Raw genomic sequence first — 26515 nt, forward strand, 5'->3', positions numbered from 1 at the left:
TGTTTCTTTTGTTTGCATTGGAACAACACAAAATATATTTCCACAAAGAACTCCAGAAATGGACTAGACAAATTTATTGATACCTTTAAAATATTTTAAGAAATAATTGGATTTCCATTATGTGATGCTTCTTTAATTTGTGTTTAATCTCACCTGTGGCAGATAACAGGAACTAGCAATGTAGGAATCACACTTGCATCCAGTCTAAATGGAGAAAAATTGACTCAGTCTTTCTGTTTTGTGTGTACCATACTGAGCACGGAACAAGGACAGAAGATCAAAGAATTTTCTGAGAATTTGAGAGCCATGCCTATGGAAAAGCATGGACAATCTCAAGGCTACTAGTCCAAGGTATAACAGGATCAACTTGTACTATCCGTCACCATTTGAATGAAATGGGACATTATAGTAGGAGACCTCAAGAGGACCCCACTGCTGACACAGGAACATGAAAAAGCCAGACTGGTGTTTACCAAGACTTACCTGAAGATGCCAACATACTTCTTGGAAGAATACCTTAGAGACAGATGAGACAAAAATAGAGCTTTTTGGTAAAGCATGTCATTGTACTGTATACAAAAAAGAAGATGATGCCTTCAAAGAAAAGAACATGGTCCCTATGGCCAAACATGGTGGATGTTCACAGATATTTTGGAGGCTGTTAAAGAATATTGGAATTCAATGTAGGGTCCAGTGTCAGAAAGCCATGTCTCTGTCAGATTCTTCCAGCAGGAGCATGATCCAAGGCGTACTTCAGAAAGCACCCACAAATGGTCCAAGACAAACTGCTGGGAAGTTTTGAAATGGCCAGCAATGAACCCAGATCTAAATCCCATAAGAACACCAGTGGAAAGATCTCAAAACAACAGTTGGGAGAAGGTTCTCCAGTAGAGAGGTGAAAGAAACTCATTCATGGGTACAGAAAGCGATTGATTTTAGTTGTTTCCAAAGGATATGCTACAAAATATTACATTGAGAATGACGATTCTGTCCTGTCCAGTTTGTGGAATGATATCAGCTCTGAATTTTTTTCCCCTGCTTTTTTCTGTTGTTCCAATGCAAACAAAAGAAATTAAACTGTGAATACCAAAACATTTGTAATTGCAACAATTTTCTGGGAGAAGTAATGCAATTTCTGAAAGAAGTGCAGGGGTGCCAATATTTTTGTTCATGACTGTTTTAAATATGGAGAAAGTCATGAGTTGGCCACATCAGATTTATTTTTAAATAACTAGGGGGCTTCGCCCCCTGCTCGCTTCACTCGCCAACCCCTGTGTTTGGTATTCCAGATACACATTTTTAAGATTTTTTTTTTTCTTTGAATTGTTGCTATTTCATTAGTTTCACTTTTATTTCAGAACTTCTTTAAAAAACAATATTTGGAATCTTTCGAGTCCCAACATGCTGAATCTTTTAAATGCGGTCCGTGAGACGTGTGTTTAATGACTTTTTACCATAATTCAGGATAGGTTTCTCTGTTTGGAATTTCAGCACAGACAAACCGATCCACATCATCAGCAGTTAATAATTTTTTTTGCAAAGTAACCAATACATGCATGTGAGGTAAACCCCGTTTTTGAAATTCTCTAACTTAATCTTCAAAGCCTTACAATATTTACATACTTCAGACATATCACCTATGTCCATATATTCAATCTCTATTCACCTTTTCTTTATTTCTCTGAGTAATAATTTCTCTGTTTGTGCTAATGCGATGTTTACTTTCTTTGTTTTGACACTTTTGTTTTTTTTCTGCTTTCATATTCTGTATCTTGCTCTGCATGTCTTTTGAATTCCACTGTTTTCATTACCTCTAACCAGTTTGGCCCCCATGTTTTCTAACCTCCTTATGACGTTTTACTTTGTTTTATACTGTCTTTTTTTCTGACCTCGCTTTTTACTGCTATTTTTTTCAATTATACCTGGTCCGTGATGATTATTTTCCCTTTTTTTGAGTAATAATTTCCTTTTGTTTGTGCTAATGCGATGTTTACTATCTTTTTTTGATACTGTAGCGACCTCCGCATCCAGCTTGAAAAGAGAAGAAGTAAAAAAAAAAAAAAAACAGACGTAGTAAAGTCTCACAAAAGTTTTACTTGAACAATCAAGAAAAAGAACGCCGACTTCGTAACCCCAAACACAACTTTCTAGCACCCTCTCCAACCCCCCCCCCCCTTACCATATCAATCAATACCCCGCTGTCAGTCTTCTGTGCTGTATTCCGCCCTCCCTCAATCAAACCTAACAGTCACTCAAAAAAAAAAAAAAGGCTTCAACCTGCCTGGGACACTATAATACTTTTGAATTCCACTGCTTTCATAATCTCTAACCATGTTTTTGAACGTCTTTATGAAGTTCTACTTTGTCTTTTACTCTTTGTCTTTTAATTCTGAGCCCGATTGGACATGCTTTTTTTCTTCACTTACACTTGTTCCGGGCTGATTACTTTCCTTATTTTCTGAATTTGCACCTTGATTATTCTTTTTCTTTTTTGCATTTTTTTCTCTCCAACGCGTTTGAGTCTCTTTTCTCCACGTTGCTCTTCTTCGCTTAGTCATTGATGTTTTATCTATAACATATTGTCCTTATACGCTTTATATGTGCTGAGAGCGCTGGATCTGTGTGTGCTCAAAGCCTTGACACGACTGAGTGTTTTGCTGCCCGATCATGTCTCGTCTCCCTAGTCATTCTCTCCTAGGATTTTTTTTATAATAGATATGCAAGACTAAGAAATCTTCAAAAATGTTTCTGATTATAGGCAGCTCAATGGTGAGTCTGCCACATTACAAATTTCTGAGTTCTAGGTTAATCTCCAAGTTTTGGCACGGTCTGTATGGAGTTTGCATGTTTTCCCATGTCTCCACAGTCTCTGGTTTCTCTGGTTTTCACTCCACATCCCATAGATGTGCAGAGTCAGTTAGGGTTAGTTAAGCAGTGAATCAAACTGGCCAAACAATGAGACATCAAACAAGCCACCATGTGAGCAGCTCACCTGTGCCCACACAATATCTGAAAATAAATAAAGGTGAAGGTCTCAGTAAGGTTGATCTCTCAGGTCATCAAAACATTTTGTTGGTGTTCTTAGAAAAACAGAAAAATCAACAGATTTGGAAATGTCTGCTGTGGCAGAATGAGAGCAGCAACAAGCCATTGAATTAAATAACGGGCTTAATTAACAGCAAGAGAGCTTCTCATCAAGAGACTATTTGGAGTGAAATTGGTTGGAGTTTGAAATCCCAGTTTAGCTGGTCATCGGTTGGCTCGTTTCACGTGTCATTTATGTTTGGCTGTCATTATTTGAAGAAACAAATCAATTCAGAGGACTGAATCGTTAAAAACAGGACTATTGAAATGAAGGGAAAATGAGTTAATTAGCAGTGAAAACTGATTAGGAAAAGGGTTAGAATGAAAACCTGTAGCCACTGCGGCCCACCTGGCCCGGAGTTTGACACCCCTGCCTTAGAGGGTTGCAGGGAAATTGACACCTGCCCTAGTAGCACTTGAGACAAGACAAGGCAAAAAAAAAAAAAAAAACACTTTTAAAGGGGATGCCAGATAATTACAAGTCACGCTCATTCACACTCTGACAATTCAGAGTTTTCAGTCAGCATACCATGATTTAACCAAGGTCCCTTGAATGGTTGCAGCAGTACTAAACTCTGGGTCACCATCATTCCTATAATGTCCAGTGCTTTTCAGTGATACTAAAGGGGAGTCTATAACACCTATGGACCCTGCTCCCAACCTGTAATATTTAGCAACTTTTGCAGTTGCAGAGGTGTGGCAAGTGGCTCCAATATTTTAATACAAATATGCTGGAGGAAAATTATTTATTTATATGGCACTTTCATCTAAAGTTATTTTCAAATCACTTGCTCACAATACAATTGTCTAAATATATTTTTCACCGGTAAAAAAACGTGAATAATATTCCTTCCACTTTGTGGTCTTTAGGCCTCACCACCTAAATATCTGAAGGGTGAAAGGATTTTTTCTGTATCTACACAAATGTGAAATGACATAATCACCTATGATTCTTCTGAAGTGGCTTAGATTTTTAGTGTGTTAAGATACCGTCCTTCATCTGAATTAAGTCTATTGACATGAGATTTAAAACTCTTTCTGCATTCTTTTAAGTCTGCTCTTATATATCAGCAAACCTTATTAATCCAATTAAAAGTGAGCTGCTCAGGGTCACTTAGCACCTCAATAGTGATGTCTGAAACAATACAAACCAAGGCAAACAATAAGTGGACAGTCTAGGAAGGCAGTGCACACTTGTGTTCTAAATATTACCAAACTGTCTAGGTTTTAGACTGCTGGACAATTGACTCCACAGCTCTGAGTGCCAAATTTATATATGTATATACATAATGTTTGGGACAAAGACCCATTTTTCCTTGATTTACCCCTCTGCTCTACGGTTTAAAATTACAAATCAAATATTTCAGATGTGATTGAAGTGCATGCTGCAGACTTCAATTCAAGGGTATTTGCATAGATTTCGGGATCATTATATTCTTGTAGGATGAAGCGTCATCTAATAACTTTGGAGGCATTTACTGGAACTTGAGCAGATGTTTCCATACACCTCAGAATTCAGTGTCACTGATGGCGGCAGTTATCAATGAAGATAAGCATGCCAGTACCTGTGGCAGCCAAATATATGCTCAAGCCATAGCACCTCTAATACCACATTGAACAGATGAGGTGGTATTCTTTGGATCTTGCCATCACTCTGATACAGGGTCCTCTTTGTCTTGTCTGTCTACAAGACTTTTTTTCCAGAATTCTGCAGGCCCTTTTCAGTGATTTTTGCAAACTGTAATCTAGTCATCTTGTTCATGAAGTCTTCTATGGATAGTCATCTGACACATGGACATCTGCCTCCTGAAGACTGTTTCTGATCTGTCGGGCTGGCATTGGGGGCTTTTACTTTACTTTAGTGAGTATTCTGCTGTCAATGGCAGTTGAGGTCTTCTTTGACTTACCAGCCCATTTGCGATTACCGGGTCCACCAGTGTGTTCTTTGATCTAAATGATATTCCAGACAGTTGATTTAGGTAATCCTAACATAACATTTTACTGATGTCTCTCATTGTTCTGTTCTTGGTTTTCTGCCTCATCTTTGACTTTCATTGGTACAGCTGTTGTCCTCATGTTGAACAAAGGCATTGGAGTCTGCAGACAGAAGCAACCCTAGGTAACTTGTGCCTGGTCTAGTGAAGCAATGAAACACACCAGAGACATCACAAACACCTGTGACGCCAATTGTCCCAAATATTATCCTGAAATGGAGGGCCCATTTGTAAAAAAAGTTGTCATTTCTACATGGTGCGACTGAAATATATGCAAACACCCTTACATTAAAAGTCTGCAATGTGCACTTTACTTACATCTGAATTGTTTGAATTGTAATAAACTGTGAAGCAGAGGGGTAAATTAAGGAAAAAAGTGCCTTTGTCTCAAACATTATGGAAGGCACTGTATGTGGGTGTATATATGTTGTGACCGGGAAGCAGTGTGAAAATGGGGGAGTATCAGTACACTGGTATCCCCATTTACATCAGAGCTTAAAAAAATATAAAAACAAAAATAGTCCCCACAGTAAGACAACTCTGGCTAAACTGAAAGGCTAACAATTTAAATTCACTGTCTCTTCTGTAGTCCTTTAAAGAACAATGCCACCTTCCTGGGGTTTCCCTTTTTATGGCCCCAGGACTGGAAAGGGTGGGACTTCCATCAGACCCTACTGCCGGGCTTGATTGCCCTCACTGGGCATGTTTTCTCGGCCATGAAAAAAGGAGAGAATATCATTAGCTCAGCTGGTCAAGAAGCTGGATGTATGTGTGTGTCTATATTTTATTTATATATATATATATATATATATATATATATATATACACAGTGGGTACGGAAAGTATTCAGACCCCCTTCGATTTTTCACTCTTTGTCATATTGCAGCCATTTGCTAAAATCATTTAAATTAATTTTTTCCATCATTAATGTACACACAGCACCCCATATTGACAGACAAAAAAAATAATTTTTGAAATTGTTGCAGATTTATTAAAAAAGAAAAACTGAAATATCACATGGTCCTAAGTATTCAGACCTTTTGCTCAGTATTTAGTAGAAGCACCCTTTTGAGCTAATACAGCCATGAGTCTTCTTGGGAAAGATGCAACAAGTTTTCCACACCTGGATTTGGGGATCCTCTGCCATTCCTCCTTGCAGATCCTCTCCAGTTCTGTCAGGTTGGATGGTAAACGTTGGTGGACAGCCATTTTTAGGTCTCTCCAGAGATGCTCAATTGGGTTTAAGTCAGGGCTCTGGCTGGGCCATTCAAGAACAGTCACAGAGTTGTTGTGAAGCCACTCCTTCGTTATTTTAGCTGTGTGCTTAGGGTCATTGTCTTGTTGGAAGGTAAACCTTCGGCCCAGTCTGAGGTCCTTAGCACTCTGGAGAAGGTTTTTGTCCAGGATATCCCTGTACTTGGCCGCATTCATCTTTCCCTCGATTGCAACCAGTTGTCCCGTCCCTGCAGCTGAAAAACACCCCCACAGCATGATGCTGCCACCGCCATGCTTCACTGTGGGGACTGTATTGGACAAGTGATGAGCCGTGCCTGGTTGTCTCCACACATACCGCTTAGAATTAAGGCCAAAAAGTTCTATCTTGGTCTCATCAGACCAGAGAATCTTATTTCTCACCATCTCAGAGTCCTTCAGGTGTCTTTTAGCAAACTCCATGCGGGAGTTGGCCTTAATTCTAAGCGGTCTTAGAAGGGGGTCTGAATACTTTCCGTACCCACTGTGTATATATATATATATATATATATATATATATATATATATATATATATACACACACACACAGTATAAAGAGAGAGAAAGGTATGCAATAAGATCAAAGGCATGGAGAATGCTTAAAATAAAAGCTGTCCACTAATTAGAATGGCCTCAATGAGTGTGTCATTCCATAAAGACTATGTTTTTTTCTTACTGGTTTTAAAAGCTAACCAGCCAGTGCCTTGTTTTCACCCACTGCACAACACTAGACTTTAAACAATAAATAGTTGTGGTTAGAATATGAATTTATAAATGTAACAGTTTATCTCTAGCACAAAGAAAGATACAAGTTGAATTTCTTTACATTTCTACTGTTCACATTAGCATGTTATTCCTCCCACATATACGCCGCTGGAATTACTTATCCTTTTCAGTAAGGATAATATGAATTATTTAGGTGACAGTTGTTGCTTACTCAGTATGGATTCTCTATGAGGAAATACCGGTCCAGAAAGCCAATACTGGAAACTGAAAAATTTCCTTTACAAACAGTTTTATTACGCAAGTGTGTGTATGAGGGTGCCCTGTGATGAACTGGTGCCCCATCCAGGGGTGGTTCCTGCCTTGTTCTTTAATTGGCTCCCAACCCTGAAATGGATAAAGCTTGTTTGAGAATGTTAAGTTAGGATCTTGAATGAAACTCTACAATATTACTCGGAGTGACTTATGGTTACAAGGCTAATGGTAAAATCATTGACTCACTTTGTAATCTTTGTAATGCTGGGCATAGGGTGCAAGTGCTCCAAATGTAAAATATGTATGTATAATTATATAGATACAGTAAATACACTTTTGCTGTGAGGTAGAAAAGATTAGGGGGGCAAATTGAATTATTAATTATTTTCAAAACACTTCTGAATACACGTTGTAACAAAAATAAAATCTGTCTGTACTTCAAATGTACTTAGCCAATCCCTAGTTTATGTAGATTAAACATACAATAATTCATGTAAATACAGGAAATCATCTTCAAAATAAAGTTCAGATGAAATTAAACCAGGTGCTGTCATATATTACAGGGGTCTAGCAAAACAACTATTGTGATGTAGTGGTTACATATAATTGCAGCTATGATGTGAAAGTGTAATTATTCTGAAGTTTCCTTAAAAAAGGAATTCATGAAATTTAATAAATTTATTTAAAAAAATCGTAACTACTTGGATTAGGAGTTAGATAATGTTCTGAAATTAACATTTTTGTAATTTTATTAACCATAGTGAATCTGTCAGTTTGTTTAAACTTATCTATTGGGACTGCAATACATTAGAAAAGGTATTTGTTGTACTCTTATTGAATACATTTGTCTATTATTGAATGTATTTATGTTAAACATTTTCAGAATTCTGTTTCATTAATTTAATTTTATGTGCAATTCTATTCATTTATTTTGCTAGTTCTAGTCTAGCACATTCCTTCTGATTTTTGACAATCAAAATAAAAGCTGGAAATCCTGTAAAGAATGTTTTTGCGCTTTGTGGTACTTTTAAGCAAATTGCAAAATTAGGTGGTTTAAACTACTTAACACAATACAGCATTCACTTTTCAACTGAAGGTTTTGCTTTGCTATAACAGTTATAACTTATCTTTAAACAAAAATTAAATAAGGCACTGCAGACTAAGATGTGACCAACAAACACTAAAATCTTTATTGGTCACATAAAAATACTAAACAGGAAGGCTGCATGCTCAGTACACCTGCAAATGTGAGTAGTAAAAATGGATCAATTTCACAGAATAGCGTTGTTTGCTTGAGCTTTATATAGAGAATCTGCCCACCAAGCATGAAAACTTAAACCTTTCAAGAAGTTCAAACTACTGATTAGAGGTCTACCATGGACTAGATAAACAGATTGTAAATCATAAACCAAGTAAAGCACATGTTGCTTCTATAATTGAGACTATATGGCATTGCAATCTAGCCATTTTACCTATTAAAAAAAAAAAATTAAGCAAACACATACTCTGTTACATCATTTAATATAAGACATCTGCAAGTTTCTCCCAATGTAAAGCATCAGAATTATGCATGACATAGTGCTCTAACACTATTTATTAGCATTACTGCTTGCCAGCATACTATACAAACAAAAGTAATTTTTATTATCACAAGCTCATTATAATGGTTTCATGCACAGAATATACAGCAAACTGTTTTATACACCCATTTTGATAGAGTCTGAATACAGTTGGTTAAAATTAAACATTTGAGATTGTTATTACATTATTTACAAATATAAATAATTCAAATTGCAATAGTATACTGTATTTAGAAGTGCTTAGTTTGCATAATTAGCCAAACATTAGCTCTTCAAAATATTTAATAAATTAATATACAGAACTTATAAAATTACTAATTTATACAAAATATCAAAATTACTAAGAACCAAAACTATAATCTGAAAAATTAGTCAATACTTGAATCAACTGCATCCTCACATATGTTCACAGATCTCTTCCTTGACAGCCATAATAAGCACTGGATTCACAGGTCAAACCAAGCTATTATTCACTGACAAATCCAGTCTATAAACAAAATCAATGCCCAATGAAAATGATTGCTTATGTCTAAAGTCATTGAATATTTGAAACACCACGTTGTTTGCCTAAAACTTTCTGATGAACATCTTGATATATTTATGTGACAATAAGTAAGAGCTACTCATAAATTTCATTTATTTCTCCAACTTGTTTATGTAATAGCAGTGAGAGCTGCCATAAAGTGGGCATGTCTATTGTATCAAAACAAGACAGTAAGTCAGAGATTAGGATGTTGAATGGCCATATTTTGAATCTCAATCTGGAGATTCTTCTCCATCATTCGGAAATATAAAAATGGAAATGAAAAAAGGATTCTTGTGGGATTCTTGTGTACAGTAATGATCAATTTCAAGATGACTGCAAACTCCCTGAAAGCACTGCTGTTCAAATCCAAACAGGCTCCAATATCTTTCAATTTCATTTTATCTGATTGTCGTCAGGAAGAGCATTTAGCTTTTCTATGAGCTGATCAGCCTATAAAAAGAAATAAAAGTGAACATAATGAACAGATTTCAACCATGAGAAGAAATGAAAATAATACACTGATTTAAAGACTTATTTTTTACTTAAAGAGTTAAATTAACCAAAGGGAAAATATTCTGCAAAACATTTTCTCGTACTACAGTAATTATAGAAGGTCTGAAGCTGAAGCCTTAAAATTCTGTACTCAAAGTCACCTTATCCTGCCACTCCCCAAGCTTGTTAAGGATCCCAGGAACCAATACCATTTAATTAACAGTGTGAGGTACACAGTAGTGAGCAAGACAACAGCAAGATAAGAGGGGCTCAGCAATGCCCTAACAAGTTAAGTGAAACCTGCACTACACAGTTTGCCAGTTGGAAAGACAGCCACAGGTATGAGGTTAGGTGTCCTATGTGGACCCGAAGAAAGATGGGCAGGGACAAATCTATACAAGAAGGACGTAGCAGAAAAAAAAATATTCCTCTCACATGCTCTAGGGCATTTCTTGAGATGCCTGACTTCTAGCTACAGTATCTTTGAACTACTAGAGAATATATGAGTCAAGATGAGGATAGATTGGGCCATGCTCCCTCACTAAAAGTGCAAATATCAATGGAGCTGCCTTGACACCAGAAGTGATTCTAGATGGTATGACACTCTCTTCATAATGACGGTAGTGGACTGTAGAATTGAGGTCCAGTCTCAGAAACTGTGTGGAATCAGCAGTAAAAATTTCCCAGCATCCAAAGTACGTGTAGCAGTCATGCCATTTCAGAGAAATAGATAGATAGATAGATAGATACTTTATTAATCCCAATGGGAAATTCACATTCTTCAGCAGCAGCATACTGATACAATAAATAATATTAAAGAATGATAATAATGCAGGTGAAAAACAGACAACAACTATGTATAATGTTAAATGTTAATGTTTACCCCCCCGGGTGGAATTAAAGAGTCGCATAGTTTGGGGGAGGAACGATCTCCTCAATCTGTCAGTGGAGCAGGACAGTGACAGCAGTCTGTCGCTGAAGCTACTCTTCTGTCTGGAGATGATACTACTAAGTGGATGCAGTGGATTCTCCATAATTGATAGGAGCCTGCTGAGCGCCCTTCGCTCTGCCACAGATGTTAAACTGTCCAGCTCCATACCAACAATAGAGCTTGCCTTCCCCACCAGTTTGTCCAGGCGTGAGGCGTCTTTCCTCTTAATGCTGCCTCCCCAGCACACCACTGCGTAGAAGAGGGCGCTCGCCACAACTGTGTGATAGAACATCTGCAGCATCTTATTGCAGATGTTGAAGGACGCCAGCCTTCTAAGGTAGTATAACCGGCTCTGTCCTTTCTTGCACAGCGCATCAGTATTGGCAGTCCAGTCTAATTTATCATCCAGCTGCACTCTCAGATATTTATAGGTCTGCACACAGTCACCTTTGATGATCACTGGGTCTATGAGGGGTCTGGGCCTGGTTTTGCTGGTGTTCAGGTTTAGGTGGTTTGAGTCGCACCATTTAACAAAGTCATTGATTAGGTCCCTATACTCCTCCTCCAGCCCATTCCTGATGCAGCCCATGATAGCAGTGTCATCAGCGAACTTTTGCACATGGCAGGACTCCGAGTTGTATTGGAAGTCTGATGTATATAGGCTGAACAGGACCGGAGAAAGTACAGTCCCCTGTGGCGCTCCTGTGTTGCTGACCACAATGTCAGACGTGCAGTTCCCAAGACGCACATACTGAGGTCTGTCTTTAAGATAGTCCACGATCCATGCCACCAGGTATGAATCTAATCCCATCTCTGTCAGCTTGTCCCTAAGGATACACCTGCCGGAAGGTGAGACTCCCTGCGATCTTTTGCGCAAATGCAGTATGTCTCTGCAGGTCAAGGGATCAATGAGTGTGTTTACATGTACACACATAACTAAGTTAAGATGAATAACATGGTTATTGAGGAAACCAGATTTTTTTTTTTTTTTTTTAAATACGCATTTATATGGGCAAATAAGCTTCTGGAGTTCTCATTTGTCAAAATGCTCTGATGTCATTAAACTGCACAAAAAAGAGTTAACATCATCATCAGCCACTGTGAATCCAAAAATAAGCATGACTCCTGTGATAATTTTATAGTGTTTTATAAATATGTAGTCAAACTGATGCATTATCTATAGGTTTCTGTTACCGAATTGCATGCAGCTCACTCTTTCCTGCTTGGCTGCGTGTTTGAGCTCCGCAATGAACCCAGTATGTGTGTTTCTTACCTTGCATCCAGTGCTGCAGGAATAATTCCAATGCTGGTATTTTTAACATAAAATAACTATTGGTTACTTGTTATTTTAAAAAAACAAATCGGACTTCTTAACATTTTACTTTTACTGCATTACTCTCCTGTTCTGTAAATTGTGTTGCTGAGTTTAGCACTGTACATGTTGGTAAAGACACACAGATGCTTCAAAAAGGGTTCCTTATGAGTCACAATATAAAATGCAGCCTCTTAATCATCAAAATTCTTTATTATTAAAGTATTCATGAAACAATGACAATTAAAGTTCAGATGTGAACTCCATATCTTGCCATCTCACCTCTTACATTATAATGTGAAACCACGAAAATTTGTGGCTCAGACTAGTGCTGGGCGGTATACCGGTTCATACCAAAAACCGTTTTTTGTTTTTGTTATGATATGGATTTTTCTTATACCGGAACACCGGTTTAAATAGCCTAAACAACATTTGGAACGTGGCGCAGCGGGAAACTGTTTAAGGGGGACCTTTTTCACTGGTGCACCACAAAATACGCATCCAACAGAGTACATGTGTTAGTGGAGGTATTGAGCGGTGAAAATGGACAGGGAACATTCTGAAACTGAAGCTGTAAGAGACGATAAAGTTGAACATGATAACACAGAAGAACTTTTGACGAAAAAAGGTGCTGTGTCTGTTATCTGTAGATACTTTGGTTTTAAAAGGTCGGATGTGGAGCATTATGTTCAAATGTATGAATACTGTTTCTATACTACTGGATAATACTGCAAGCCAAGTTGTACTTGTTTTATTTTATTTATTTTTTTCAATACTCTGTAATGTATCTGGTTACTGTGTAATACTGTGACGGTGCTGGTCCCCTACAGACTCCCTCTTCCCACATGGGAGTCTGTTGAACCAACACCGTCGATAGTTATGACCGAGATGAGCTGAGAAATCTCATTGAAGCCAGGGGATGTTGGAAAGTGCTCAAGTGCTTTTGTTAAAAACAGTCAAAGTAAAACCAAAAGTGTCTGTTGGACAGTGTTCAGAAAAATACAGTACCCAAATACATAGCAAATCCATAAAGCCAGTGAAATGTGGGGATAAAATCCATAATAAATATATCCGTTAAAATGCAGTCTCTCTCCTCGCCCAATCGCAGCACACCACCTTCTGTCTCCATTGCTCACCCTTCACTGGTGTTGCTGATGGAGCCTTTGCAGCACGAACTGCTTTCTGCCAACCCCTGTTTTGGCTGCCGCCACACTGTGCAGCCAGACCGTCCGAGGTCGGCACACCTCCCGTCTTCCTTCGTGCTCACTCAGTCACTCCTCAGATCCATTTGGAGGTCTTACATTTCGCTCGCCCCACTCCACACGCTTACTCAGTGGGGTGAACCAGCCCCTAGATTGCCTAAGCCTACACTCCCTCACGGAGCCCCAGCTCGTGCTGCCTTCTGATTCGTGGTGTTTGGATTGTCTCCCATGACTGTCTTTTCCCTTCTTTAACCTCCTTGTGTTCTATCTTTTCTTTTTTCCTTCCATCCTGCCGGCCCATAAATATACGTCTCTGTGCGTAGGCTCAGCGCCTTATTCACACGCCACACTAAGCCGACGAAGCAATTGAGAATGATCAGATGCGACCTGCCCCAATCACCTCATCAACTCCCTGCGGTCGAGCAATCGCGCCCACGAAGACAGACACGGCGAACTGGATTTAAAAACGGACCATTTTTTTGTTTTTTTTGACCCACTAAACAACAAATAGTATTATAAATTCAAGTTGCAGTTTTATTATTTATTATATATATCAGAATTAGGGCGAAACACGTGTCATGTAATCTTTGCATTATTTGACAGTAAACTATTTCAACCATTCTATGATCTGCTTCTCGCAACTGAAAGAGGGCACCGTGGTGGATGTTAGCCGACTTGCTGACCAACCACAAGCGTTACCTGGTAGGTAACCACCCATACAATCAGATTGTGATTCAGACTACGAATGCCGTGAATGTAATTACCCCGATCTACATGCTGTCAAATGAACGAACCACACGCCGTGGCGCAACGTTAGGGGCTTCGCCTCTAGCGCGGACGTCCGAGGTTCGATTCCCGAGAGGGAGTGCAGTGAGTGTGTACGCCTGATGAGCCCAGAATTAGGGCGAAACACGTGTCGCGTACTCTTTGCATTATTTGACAGTAAACTATTTCAACCATATAGCTTAGCTTGAAGCAAGGTCTATATTAATGCAATTTGCCTTAATGACGGTTCAGTTGGTAAAGATGTCATCTCCAAGTTGCACTTGTTTTATTTTAGTTTGGTGAATACTGTGTAATGTACCTGGGCTTGAAGTTTTGATGTAATAGTATTATTACTGGAAGTTGCACTATTATTTATTTTATTGTTATAATTTACTAGTTTATATATTATGCAGTTTAATGATGGTAAAGTTGTTTAAAAAGTCACTTTAACATGTCAGTGGACAGAGATTGTTAACATTAACAAAGTGTAGTTGGTTTACAAAAAATATTTGCCATTTATTCCTTTTCTAAGACATGTTCTGTGCAATACAACTAAATGCCTCTTTGGATGGTTGACAATTTGTTGTCAAAGTTTTAGTTTAAGCGGTTTGCAAAATTTGTTCAATAAAAAGGTTCTATATTTTGACAGCAACTGTCATGCAGTGTGATTCCTTCTCTTCATTAGTGCCCACCCCCCCCCCTTTGAAAACTATCACTTTATGGAGCCATGCAAACCTGTATTAATACTTGTGTGCACATTAAAATGTTTTTTTGTACAATGTACAATTCTCATGACAGTGGAATAGGTTATTCTTAGCCAGTCTACTGCAGTAATTGCAGTGGAAAATGTGATTAACTCATGCATGGGAAAAAAATACAGTTGAATACCATGAAACCGGTACAATCTTGAAAAATACCGTGATATAGAATTTTGGTCATACCGCCCAGCACTAGCTCAGACTCAAATGATGTATGAGCTGTCTTGTTCTGTTGTGTGCTATCTGGCTACACTTGAATATCCTCAACTAACCAGGCACAAGGCACAGAGCAATTGAGAGGGTTGAGGAGATAATGATTCAGTTTCACTTTGGACAATCATATCCTGCTTAAGTCTGAATGAAACCTCTTTCAAATACAGTGCATCCGTAAAGTATTCACAGCGCATCACTTTTTCCACATTTTGTTATGTTACAGCCTTATTCCAAAATGGATTAAATTCATTTTTTTCCTCAGAATTCTACACACAACACCCCATAATGACAACGTGAAAAAAGTTTACTTGAGGTTTTTGCAAATTTATTAAAAATAAAAAAATTGAGAAAGCACATGTACTTAAGTATTCACAGCCTTTGCCATGAAGCTCTAAATTGAGCTCAGGTGCATCCTGTTTCCCCTGATCATCCTTGAGATGTTTCTGCAGCTTAATTGGAGTCCACCTGTGGTAAATTCAGTTCACTGGACATGATTTGGAAAGGCACACACCTGTCTATATAAGGTCCCACAGTTGACAGTTCACGTCAGAGCACAAACCAAGCATGAAGTCAAAGGGATTGTCTCGAGGCACAAATCTGGGGAAGGTTACAGAAAAATTTCTGCTGCTTTGAAGGTCCCAATGAGCACAGTGGCCTCCATCATCCGTAAGTGGAAGAAGTTCGAAACCACCAGGACTCTTCCTAGAGCTGGCCGGCCATCTAAACTGAGCGATCAAGGAAGAAGGGCCTTAGTCAGGGAGGTGACCAAGAACCCGATTTCACTCTGTCAGAGCTCCAGAGTACTCTGTGGAGAGAGGAGAACCTTCCAGAAGGACAACCATCTCTGCAGCAATCCACCAATCAGGCCTGTATGGTAGAGTGGCCGGACGGAAGCCACTCCTTAGTAAAAGGCACATGGCAGCCCGCCTGGAGTTTGCCAAAAGGCACCTGAAGGACTCTCAGAACATGAGAAAGAAAATTCTCTGGTCTGATGAAACAAAGATTGAACTCTTTGGTGTGAATGCCAGGCGTTACGTTTGGAGGAAACCAGGCACCGCTCATCACCAGGCCAATACCATCCCTACAGTGAAGCATGTACTGATATCCTGTTGGCCCTTGCACACTCCTGCTGATAGATGGGAATCAAAAAATTTACTCAGCAATTTTGTCACTTTCCCATTTTTACAGATAAGTTATGACTGTAAACTTTTTTGCATTTCAGATTTGTCTATTAAGATTGAATGTGTCAAATAGGCAAACAAAAAGAGTAGAAAACATGAAAGATAAATAATACATATTGTATTGCAAGATAAGAACATGTGAAAAGCTGTACTGATTTTTATAAACAGAAAGATATTGTTTAGCCACTTCTTTTTCACTGAGGGCAGATACTGTACTCCAAAAACCCACCATACCCCACCTAAACCCCCAAGTCAACCAAGCCAAAAGGTTTACAACAAATTGATTATTTTATCTTTCTTAAGGTAAAAATGTAAGAGCTGCTGATTGATTTGTCATATTAGAAGAACCTATAGCAATAATATCTTAACTGTGATCCCAACACGTCATGAGGCTTGACTCAGATGTAAGGTAAATGCCACTCTAAGTGGATATAGGCCAGAGAAGTCCAAATGAGACTAATTTAGCCTAAAATTCTTGCCTTGAGGTCTGTCTTTACTACTAAGTTAATGAAACAGAAAGCAAGGAAAAAAAGGCCATCAGGCACTTGTCTTTGGTGCTTCTTTAGATGTGATTGTTTTGACTTAAAGAAATTAAACAACTTTACTTATGTTGGAATAAATTACATGGTATGCTTTCACTTTCGTTTTAACATTGACGTGGCAACACTGTGAAAAGTAAAATTGAGTCCACTGCATAAAGGACTCAATCGGTTGTGTGTTGATTCTATACTGTGCCAAAATTGTGATCATTACTAGTGCTTGTTGAGGCAATATAAAGAATTTCACTTCTCCAGCCTTGCAAACACAACTAGAGCAAATTAGGACACAAAACAATTCTGTGTGGAATGCCACTCTGTCATGGGCCACAAACACTCAAATAATATCAGCCATAATGTTCACCAGTAACAAAATACAACAGATTACAAACAGAATCATGTAGATCAGTTTTTGTTTATTATTATTATTCATTAAGCGGTCTGCTCTGTGAGACACCAAACAGACTTTTTAAGACATGGCCCAGTTATGCCAAATGCATCACTGCAATTATAACCTGGCAGGTTAGCTAATTAATTTCACTTGAGTACCTACTGCACATTTAGGCTGAGTAAATGTCACTTGAAATTTAACTTAGAAATCCATCTTGTCAAAAAGGTGACAATAAAAACTGCCACAATACTATTTAACTCTCTGCTGTGCCCTTTAAACATCGCAGTTCATTCTACACAGCTCAGTGGATGACCTAGTGTGCCATTTGACAAGGATATTGAAGTTTGGCCTGGCAGGTATGCAAATAAAAGCCCTTGGTGTTTAAAAAATAGTCGTTGTGCATAAGGGACAGCACTCTGGGATGTGAAACAAGACCTAAAGACAAATTTCACATTGACTCTTAACAGTTTCAAAGGAAATGTTCACTGATGTTAAGTATAGTGTGTATGAAACATTTGTATGGTTTTGTGTTGTATATGCTCATTGAATAACTATTACAAAGTTACATGACTGTTACATTCTCAAAGGGCTGGATACTGTATATGTGTATGATGCAATAATAAACTGGCCACCATGTACAGATTTGGACACAGCAGCCTTGCCGAGAAACACAGTGGGACTGAGGGAAAATTCTGGTGTGTTCCTCTTTAGTTTTGTACTATACCAGACCAAGCAGTGTCATTATTTCACCCTTGGGGGTTGCCTATATTTCTTTATTAATTGTTGATTACTAATATTTTCCATGGAGTTTGTTTCCACCCACAAAACAGCATTTAGACTAGCGACCTGGCTTCTTGGACTGCACTGTCTCATACAGCATCATCACCTGAGTTGCACCATTCTCTGCATAGCAGTCATTGTCGTTGCTAGTACCAAGTGGTAATTTTAATTTCAACTTTAAAGGATGTGACTGATGACACAGTGAGTCTGTTTAGTTGAATCATTATTAACTTAAATTGTCTACAGGTGTTAAAATTACAAAGAGCTCCTTTGTGCTAATTAATACCCTACATTATATTTTTGTATTTACTTTGCAACATTTACTTATTATTATTAAAATTATTACTACTACATTTGCCAAATAAGAGCGTCAGTGTGTTTTTTTGTGATCTACCTAGGTCAACCTCTCACTCTTTGGCAGAATCACAGGCAAAAGTCCAAATAAAGAAAAACATTAAAAATAATGTACGCATCTTCTTTAAAATGATGCATGTATATGATTCAACACATGCGCAAGCATTTCAGTATAGCTGCACTAAAATCATATAATTTTCTTCTTTGTGGGTGTAATTTGTATATGCTTTTTTAAACTTACAACCTTTTACTTAACTAACATTTTATTACTTTATTTTTGTTTTTCTTATTATGTGCCCAAGTGAGAGAAATATGCTGTTTTGCTTTTTACTAATAAATACTGAAACAGTTCGCCACCCATGGAAAGGTGTTTTTTTTTTTTTTTTAAATTCAAAACATTTGTTAGTGTTTAAAGTGAAAATATACGCAAACAATGTATGCTGTGTTCCATGGAATAATTATTTTATTTTCACTCAAGCTGTATTAGCTTATCTGTGTTTTTTGTAGGTAGGGCAGAGGTGACCATAGAGCTAATGTGCCATTACTTTTTACTTTCTCGTATAGGGAAAGTATTGGAATCCTCCAAAAATTCCATTTCGAGATTTTGATGAATCTCGATGTTTTAGACCTCCCGGAGTCCGAGAATACCATTTTTGGAATTATGTCTGTCTGTGTGTGTGTGTGTGTTTGAATATGTAAACATCATAACTTCAGTACTAGGTACAAAACATAGATTTCTATCAACTTTTAGGCTATTTCCGTTAACCAGATGTGATACTTTACCTTTTATTCATGCAGCTGCAGAGTTCGATTTATTCAACTTTATTTTTTTTAATAATGGTTTAATATATTATTCATTTGATTTGATTTGTTGTTGATGGTTCTTTAATTTACATAATTTTAAAAAATAATCAGTCTTGCGGTTTACTCAGTCGATCTATGTTCCTACCCTCACCTATGGTCATGAGGTATGGGTAGTGACCAAAAGAACGAGATCGCGAATACAAGCGGCTGAAATGAGTTTCCTCCGCAGGGTGTCTGGGCTTTCCCTTAAAGATAGGGTGAGAAGCTCAGTCATCCGGGAGGGGCTCAGAGTAGAGCCGCTGCTCCTCCGCATCGAGAGGAGTCAGATGAGGTGGCTTGGGCATCTGATCAGGATGCCTCCTGGACGCCTCCCTGGTGAGGTGTTCTGGGCACATCTAACCAGGAGGAGGCCCCAGGGAAGACCCAGGACATGCTGGAGGGACTATGTCTCTCGGCTGGCCTGGGAACGCCTTGGGATTCTCCCAGAAGAGCTAGAAGAAGTGGCCGGGGAGAGGGAAGTCTGGGCATCTCTGCTCAAGCTGCTGCCCCCGCGACCCGACCTTGGATAAGCGGAAGAGGATGGATGGATGGTTTATCCATCCCCATATCCGAGTATATGAGAAAGTCTAGGGAAGACCACTCTTGATTTTTACTTTATACAATTGATTTAAGAGGTGTCAAACTTATTATGTAATTTCTATTTTATTATGTATTTTCACTGGCAAGGACACATTCAAATTCCAGTGCACCTGAATTAGTCAGACTGGCAAAGAAGGTGGTATGCTAGGAATCACTTTTCCTATGGAAGGGAACAGATGGACCAAAAAAAAGGCAGGGATGTCTCCAAGTTAAAGGAATCAGACTAACATATATTCTCTCTGCCACATCATTAAGTCTTGAAGAGGTAATGCTAAATTCACATGCTCTTGGACTAAGGGTATTTTCTAGTTGTTGAGTTGGCAATGCCACAGGAACACTCAAAGGACTCAGTATTACAACTTGGACAATTCAGACAAAAACAAATCTACTTTAATTGTCTGAGTTGTGGCATTACACTGACCTTTAAATTTAGTCAATTGTTTAAAGTAAAACAAACAACATGGTCTGCCCGAAATGCCATTTTTTGGTTGAAATGCAGTTGGAGTGAAGCAATCCATATTCATTATGTTTTTTTTTGCTCTTTATTTCTACAAAAATGCCTTTTATCTTATTAACAAGGTACATCACATTTTTTTCTGAATACTCCGATTGGAAAACCATGTGAACGCACTCGAGGGATAGTGAAACGTCATTTCTTGTCTCTCCAATTAGTCAGAGAGCATGTGAATGTGGCATCAGTTAGGCAAAAAGGAAGCAGGACAAAATTACAGACAGCAAGAAAGGGAGAGAAGTGCTATTTTGTGTTATCAAGAGGTGGGAAGTTAAAAAACTACCCTACCTGCAAAAAAAGTAGCAACAACACCTGTTTAGTAAAATCCAGTGTGGCTGTAGGGTTTCTTTTGTCTTTGTTTGCATACATCCTTGGCCTTGCCCTCTGTTAAACCTTCTCTTGAGTTTTGTTGGAAATAAAATTTTTCAATTTAGGTTCATGTTTATTACTCTAGATTAGAGAAACACCAAAGAGTGTCAAGTTCCTGTTAAAAGGTATGAAGAATAAAGTGTTTTGTTTACTTACTGTGACAAACCAGTAAGAGTTTATTCTATAAAACAATCTGGACATGAATCCCATCTGGCTCACAGGAGCCAAAACATGGAGATGCAAATGAGCTACGGAGCAGAATGGGGGCCAGTGGAAGCCCAACCTGTAAAACAGTAAGTAGCATAACCAATTAAGAATGAATCATTTACAAAGTGTTCACTGTTGAGATATTTTCATGCATATTTTAGTTACCATGAAAAATAAAAAAAAAAGTTTCAGTTTTCTATATTTAATGCCAGTGATAAAAATTGAAATGAAATTAAGCAAAAGGTCATGTACTACTAAAAGCAAAATCCCCTACCATCAAGATGCAGCTTTATACCCACCCTGGACCTGTTTCTGGAGCAATCCTCAGAATAAAGTCAGTAATGCATCCCAAAAAGTCACATATCCTGCTCTACAGATAACCCTCTGCAAGCCCCAATTCTCCCTGCAATCCTGGGCCCACACACATTTTAAGGTTCAGGCATCCTTTGCCTTTCTTTCAAATGCTGCTCTTTAATATAAACACAGGATTCTATGCTGCAAAAATGAGGTCTGGGGACATCCCATCTCCCCTAATTTCTTTACCAGAATAGTCACCAATTCAGGGGCACAACTTGAAAGAAAAATGTATTCTCTAAAGTATGTTTATCCACATTAAGGTCCCCATGAACACCTGTTCTTGGAGGCAGACAACCTTATAGAGGCTAGTAAATCTTCTTGCTCACCTCTTAAACACAGAAGGCATACAACCTCTGGTAGCTGTTAATCCACATTATTTTGCTTTCTAGAATACAGATAGTAATAGATCCATATCCAAACTCTCTTCTGTCTAATATACCCTGCTCACAATACACACAATTCACACCACCTCAAATATACCTAGTTTTAAACTTTCATTCCATGTATTACATATTAAAAAACATTTAAATAGTACTGTCTTTTTTCAGTACTAGAGTATTATAAACCAAAAGACAGAATACAAATATTTAAATTCTGAGGTTAAAAAAAAGAAATAATTCAAAAAACTAATTTTAAAGAAAATGCGCTAACTAAGGCTCAATGATTTAATGATACATATTTATGTGGTTTTACCTGATATCATTAGGATCAGTAAGATTGTTCTGGTGCAGCATCTTTTTTCCAACTTCCATCATTTTTTCCACTGTTCACAAACATAAAGATGGCAAAGTCATATGGTTAGCAGAGTATCTGAGAAGTACTTTTTCTGCTTGACAGGTGTAGATAAACTGAGACTGGAACTGTAAACTGCTAATTCCATCTTTAGTGGTCTGCATTATTAAAATTCCATTTGTTATACTTAAGGGAAAGATATGCTGTACCATGACATTAGTGAAAACATAAAGACCACTTAACATACCCTGGATCAATAGCATTACGTCATCAGCAGCTTTAATTAGCTGGTTGCATTTACCTTAAAAAATACTGTAAAAATACATATACAGTAAATGTCAAATTTATATGTTAAGTAGAAACAATGTATTGTCACACATGTAATCATAATGTATATATGAGGGTTTAGGTGGTTGGCCTTTTACCTTGTTTGAAAATCTAACAAAAAGTATGTAAACCAGACATTGTCTGGAGATGAGAAAGTTTAGCCAGTAGGTGGTTCACTTGTAGTCAATATATTTAATTTAAACAACTATTTTAAATGTGTTTTTATTTTAAAAATCTATTTTTTCATTTGAACAAATGAAATGTATGAAACAGTAATCCTATACTTTGAATTGACTATCTTAAGGAGGATGATTTGAATGGTGAAACTGAGCTGTTTTTTTGGAGGTTTGGGGCAGGCTTAGTTTTATCTCATCAGAAAATGGCTTAAGGCTGTGATTAGGAATCAGATGAAAATTATCCAGCTTTATACATTGATTGATTGATTGATTACACCTTGCCTGAAGAAGGGGCCTGAGTTGCCTCAAAAGCTTGCATATTGTAATCTTTTTAGTTAGCCAATAAAAGGTGTCATTTGCTTGGCTTTTCTCTACATTCATAATGGCTAACACGGTACAACACCCTAGTACTCCAGCTTTATAAAACATTAAAACAGAGTAAAATTCAATAAATACACAACCACATCCAAATCTTATTAGATTTCTGGAAGTGCTCATACACTTTCTGCAAATAAAAAAAAATAGAAGGTATATTGCTAATGTTTCTGACTTAAATCTTTCTTGTACAGTATAACACCTTATTTTTAACAACCACAATTTCCACCATCATGGAGCTTTGTATTTTTGTTAAGAAAGCCAGTAAAAATAAGAAATCTGTTACCAGAAGCCATCTGTACTGCCTTTATTACTGGTGTACTTCAACACTATTTTGTTGGATATGCGACCTTTTATGAGTCACTGTTGCACCTTGCTTATTAAGAGTAAGATAGTTTAATATCATCCATTTATATGTTTTTGCAAATAGAAGACTCCAGAATGCCAGCACACTTTGAGGTTTGACCAAGCGGTAATTTAAAATGACACTAAGTACCTCATTTAACTTGCTTGTAATAGTACATTAAAAATATATGTAGACCATTGCACCATATGTCATTTTGTAAAGACATTTGTCAAATGTATATATAGAAAAAAAAATAGAAATATATATATTAAAATATAATGTAGCCTATGCAATATTGAATGGCTAAAATAAAATTGTTTACTTCATTTAGTTATTCTGACAATGACATAAGTGATTCTTGGCATAGAACTTTCACTAGCAGGAAAGAATTGTAAAAAACGCTCAGGTCTTTTCAAATACTGTACTGTATATTGCAAACAAACGTACTCTTTAGAGAGCAGTTTAAAATTTAATATTCTTACCTAATGGTATGTGTTCACGTGTGAGTGTCTTACAGTTGCCTACATGGTCAGCTGGGACAACCAAAAAGTGATAAGGGGCTCCTGGCTTAATGTCTTTAAAACACACCAATTCTTCATCCTACAAAATAAAAATGAATCATAATTAATAGCAATATTCTTACAGGATTTTCAGGTAAAGCAGTATTGATTATGCTTAAATATAAAATGTTAATGCAAATAAACATTTGAAATGCTTTACAAAAGCACTAATGCTGATGTTATGAACTTTAGCTGCTGTATAAATGATCATTAAATCTCTATGACTGATAAACTGAACAGATTAAATAATTATACTTTTACGTAACTAGTTAAGCAGTTTTGCTACCCTCTTACTAAATTCAGGACTACACGGCAGATGTGGAAGATCTCAGTGGCAATCAGTGCAAATTAGAAATGAAACCCGGATGAGGCACCTATCAATTCTAAGGTGTACATCAGGTCTTTGATGCTGTTTATGGGTGTCAGTGTTCTAGAGACCCTGGACCACGCCTCAATGCGTGCTCTTAATTTGGGAATAAAGGTTTCATTCCACAATCGAAAACTAGTTTGATAACCATCTCAGATTTGCTTGATATAAGCAAAATGTCATGCTTATATAGAATAGAGTTCCATCTAGTGCCGCACCTTCCTTTTTTACCAGTGCTGATACTAGGAAAGGCTCTGGTGACACACAATCCCAAACGACCTGGAACAAGGAGGTTCAGAAAATTAATGAACCAAACCTTCTAAAATGTTACAAACCAGGCAATAAATCCCTATCAAACTAGCTGTGATGGCAATGTTTAACTTAAAAATACTGCAGTGTAAAACGTCAAATAACCTCGGAATGATTTGATTAAACAGTCAAGGGAGTCACAAGCATAGCATTTTTCTATGCGACAGTATACTATCAAGAGCTTTAATAATAGTAATACATTTTATTTATATAGTGCCCGTCCAGTGTAACACTGGGGCTCTATCGTTTGCAAAAACCGCAACTTTAATTTTAAACAATAAACTGAAGGCATCTTTCTGAGATGGTGGTAGAAAAAAAGTATTTTCTAAAAAATAAAAAAAATAAATAAAAAAAAAAAAAAACGTGCTTCTCAAATTATCAGTTTTCATCAGCAGTTGATACATCAATACAACGTAATTCAACTATTAACTACCAGTAAAAGCAATAAGAGTCGATGTGGTGATTCGCAGATACAGTACTCCATTTTTAATGCCCTGCCCATATCTTAAATATAACTGCTTGTTTCGTTACTCACACGATACAACAATTCAGTGTTGATCTCCTGGGTGACAATTTTACAAAATATGCATTTACAATCGTATATTTCCCGTCGGGACACAACGCTCGCCGAAACGCTATCCAAACCTTCTGTTGCAGCCATACCGACCAGGCTGAAGCCACCAACAAGGAACCCATCAGATGGCCGAGCTAATCGAGCAGACAGACCTTGTCGGTGTACAGGAAAGACAGTTGCTACCGGATGGAAAAGATCGGTTTCTTGTAGAACTGCTCAGATGTGTCTGTATGATGTTTATGTTTGACGGATGTTTTCTGATGTCCTTTTGTACAGGTGAAATTGTCATTGTTTGATAGGTGGAATTTGGACTTAAAATATTTTTAATTTCAGTATGTAACGTATGTCAATATCGTGTGATTCTCTGTTGATGTTTCAGGGTGTTTTGTGTTCCAAGTTGCATTTATTGTTTTTTATATTGTATTTTATTTTCGAAAATAATAAACCGAACATATAATAATAACAAAACAGATGCAACCATTCACATCGAAATAAATACCATGAAAACAAAGGAAATATAAATACAAAGGAGAAAAATTAAACAACAGCAATGTATCAGCCTCACAAATGTGACTTTTTCTATGCAATATTTGTAATTATGGTGTAGCATGTTGCTGTTTCTTCTCAGGTAAGTTTTAAGGTGGCACAAAAAACTGCACACAGTCTGCTGAGGTAACAGGTGTTGTAACAGACATGAAGACAAGTTGTGTACAATAAGATGATAGTGCCCTTGGAAGGGAAGAGGATTGGAGAGAAACCCAGGCATCATGCTCTCTCATTGTGTCTTTATTGCTGTATTCCACAAATGTGGAAGTGTGCTTAAGAAGACTGAATTACAGTGATCTGACTTTCCATCTCTGCGTGGGTTTCCTCCAGGTGCTCCGGTTTCCTCCCACAGTCCAAAGACATGCAGGTTAGGTGGATTGGCGATTCTAAATTGGCCCTAGTGTGTGCTTGGTGTGTGTGTGAGTGTGTGCCGTGCGGTGGGTTGGCGCCCTGCCCGGGATTGGTTCCTGCCTTGCGCCCTGTGTTGGCTGGGATTGGCTCCAGCAGACCCCCGTGACCCTATGTTCGGATTCAATGGGTTGGAAAATGGATGGATGGATGGATGGTATTTGTCTATCATTGTAGAAGGAGGAATATAATGAAAAGGTGCATAAGTGGGGTTATAATACACAATAATGAATATATGGTAGAGACAATCAATTTTATTAGAAGAAGGAAAGAGAGAAAGAGATACAAATTATATGAGTTTTGACTGTGATAACAAACAGGATTTAAGAGGACACCAAAATATAGCATGAGATGGAATGGAGATTAAAACAGTCAAATCATTTGTGGGACATGCATAATCCATTATCTACAATAAAAAAAATTATCCAGGACCAGGTGTTTTCAGATTCAGTCCTCTGCCTCCCCTGTGGCTGCAGATTTTCATCCCAACCATGTATAAATTATCAAAAGGTGAATGGATGCTAATGATGCCAGTGAGATTAGGGTAGACTAATTTTCTAATAACTTTTTTCAAATTGCA

The 26515-nt window shown here is 37.6% G+C and overlaps 1 protein-coding gene across 1 annotated transcript; it reads right to left on the reverse strand.

The window, feature by feature from the left end:
* Positions 1–8925: 8925 nt before the first annotated feature.
* Positions 8926–25110, reverse strand: hint3 (histidine triad nucleotide binding protein 3). Its single transcript, XM_051924550.1, has 5 exons — positions 24943–25110; positions 23654–23771; positions 21909–21978; positions 20808–20934; positions 8926–9863 (listed from the first exon to the last, which is right to left on the reverse strand). Exons 1-5 carry the CDS (start codon positions 25066–25068, stop codon positions 9807–9809), a joined length of 498 nt encoding a protein of 165 aa, XP_051780510.1. The 5' UTR covers positions 25069–25110; the 3' UTR covers positions 8926–9806.
* Between the last annotated feature and the right edge of the window lie 1405 nt (positions 25111–26515).

This window comes from Erpetoichthys calabaricus, chromosome 3 (assembly GCF_900747795.2).
Source record: "Erpetoichthys calabaricus chromosome 3, fErpCal1.3, whole genome shotgun sequence".
Taxonomy (NCBI): Eukaryota; Metazoa; Chordata; class Cladistia; order Polypteriformes; family Polypteridae; genus Erpetoichthys; species Erpetoichthys calabaricus.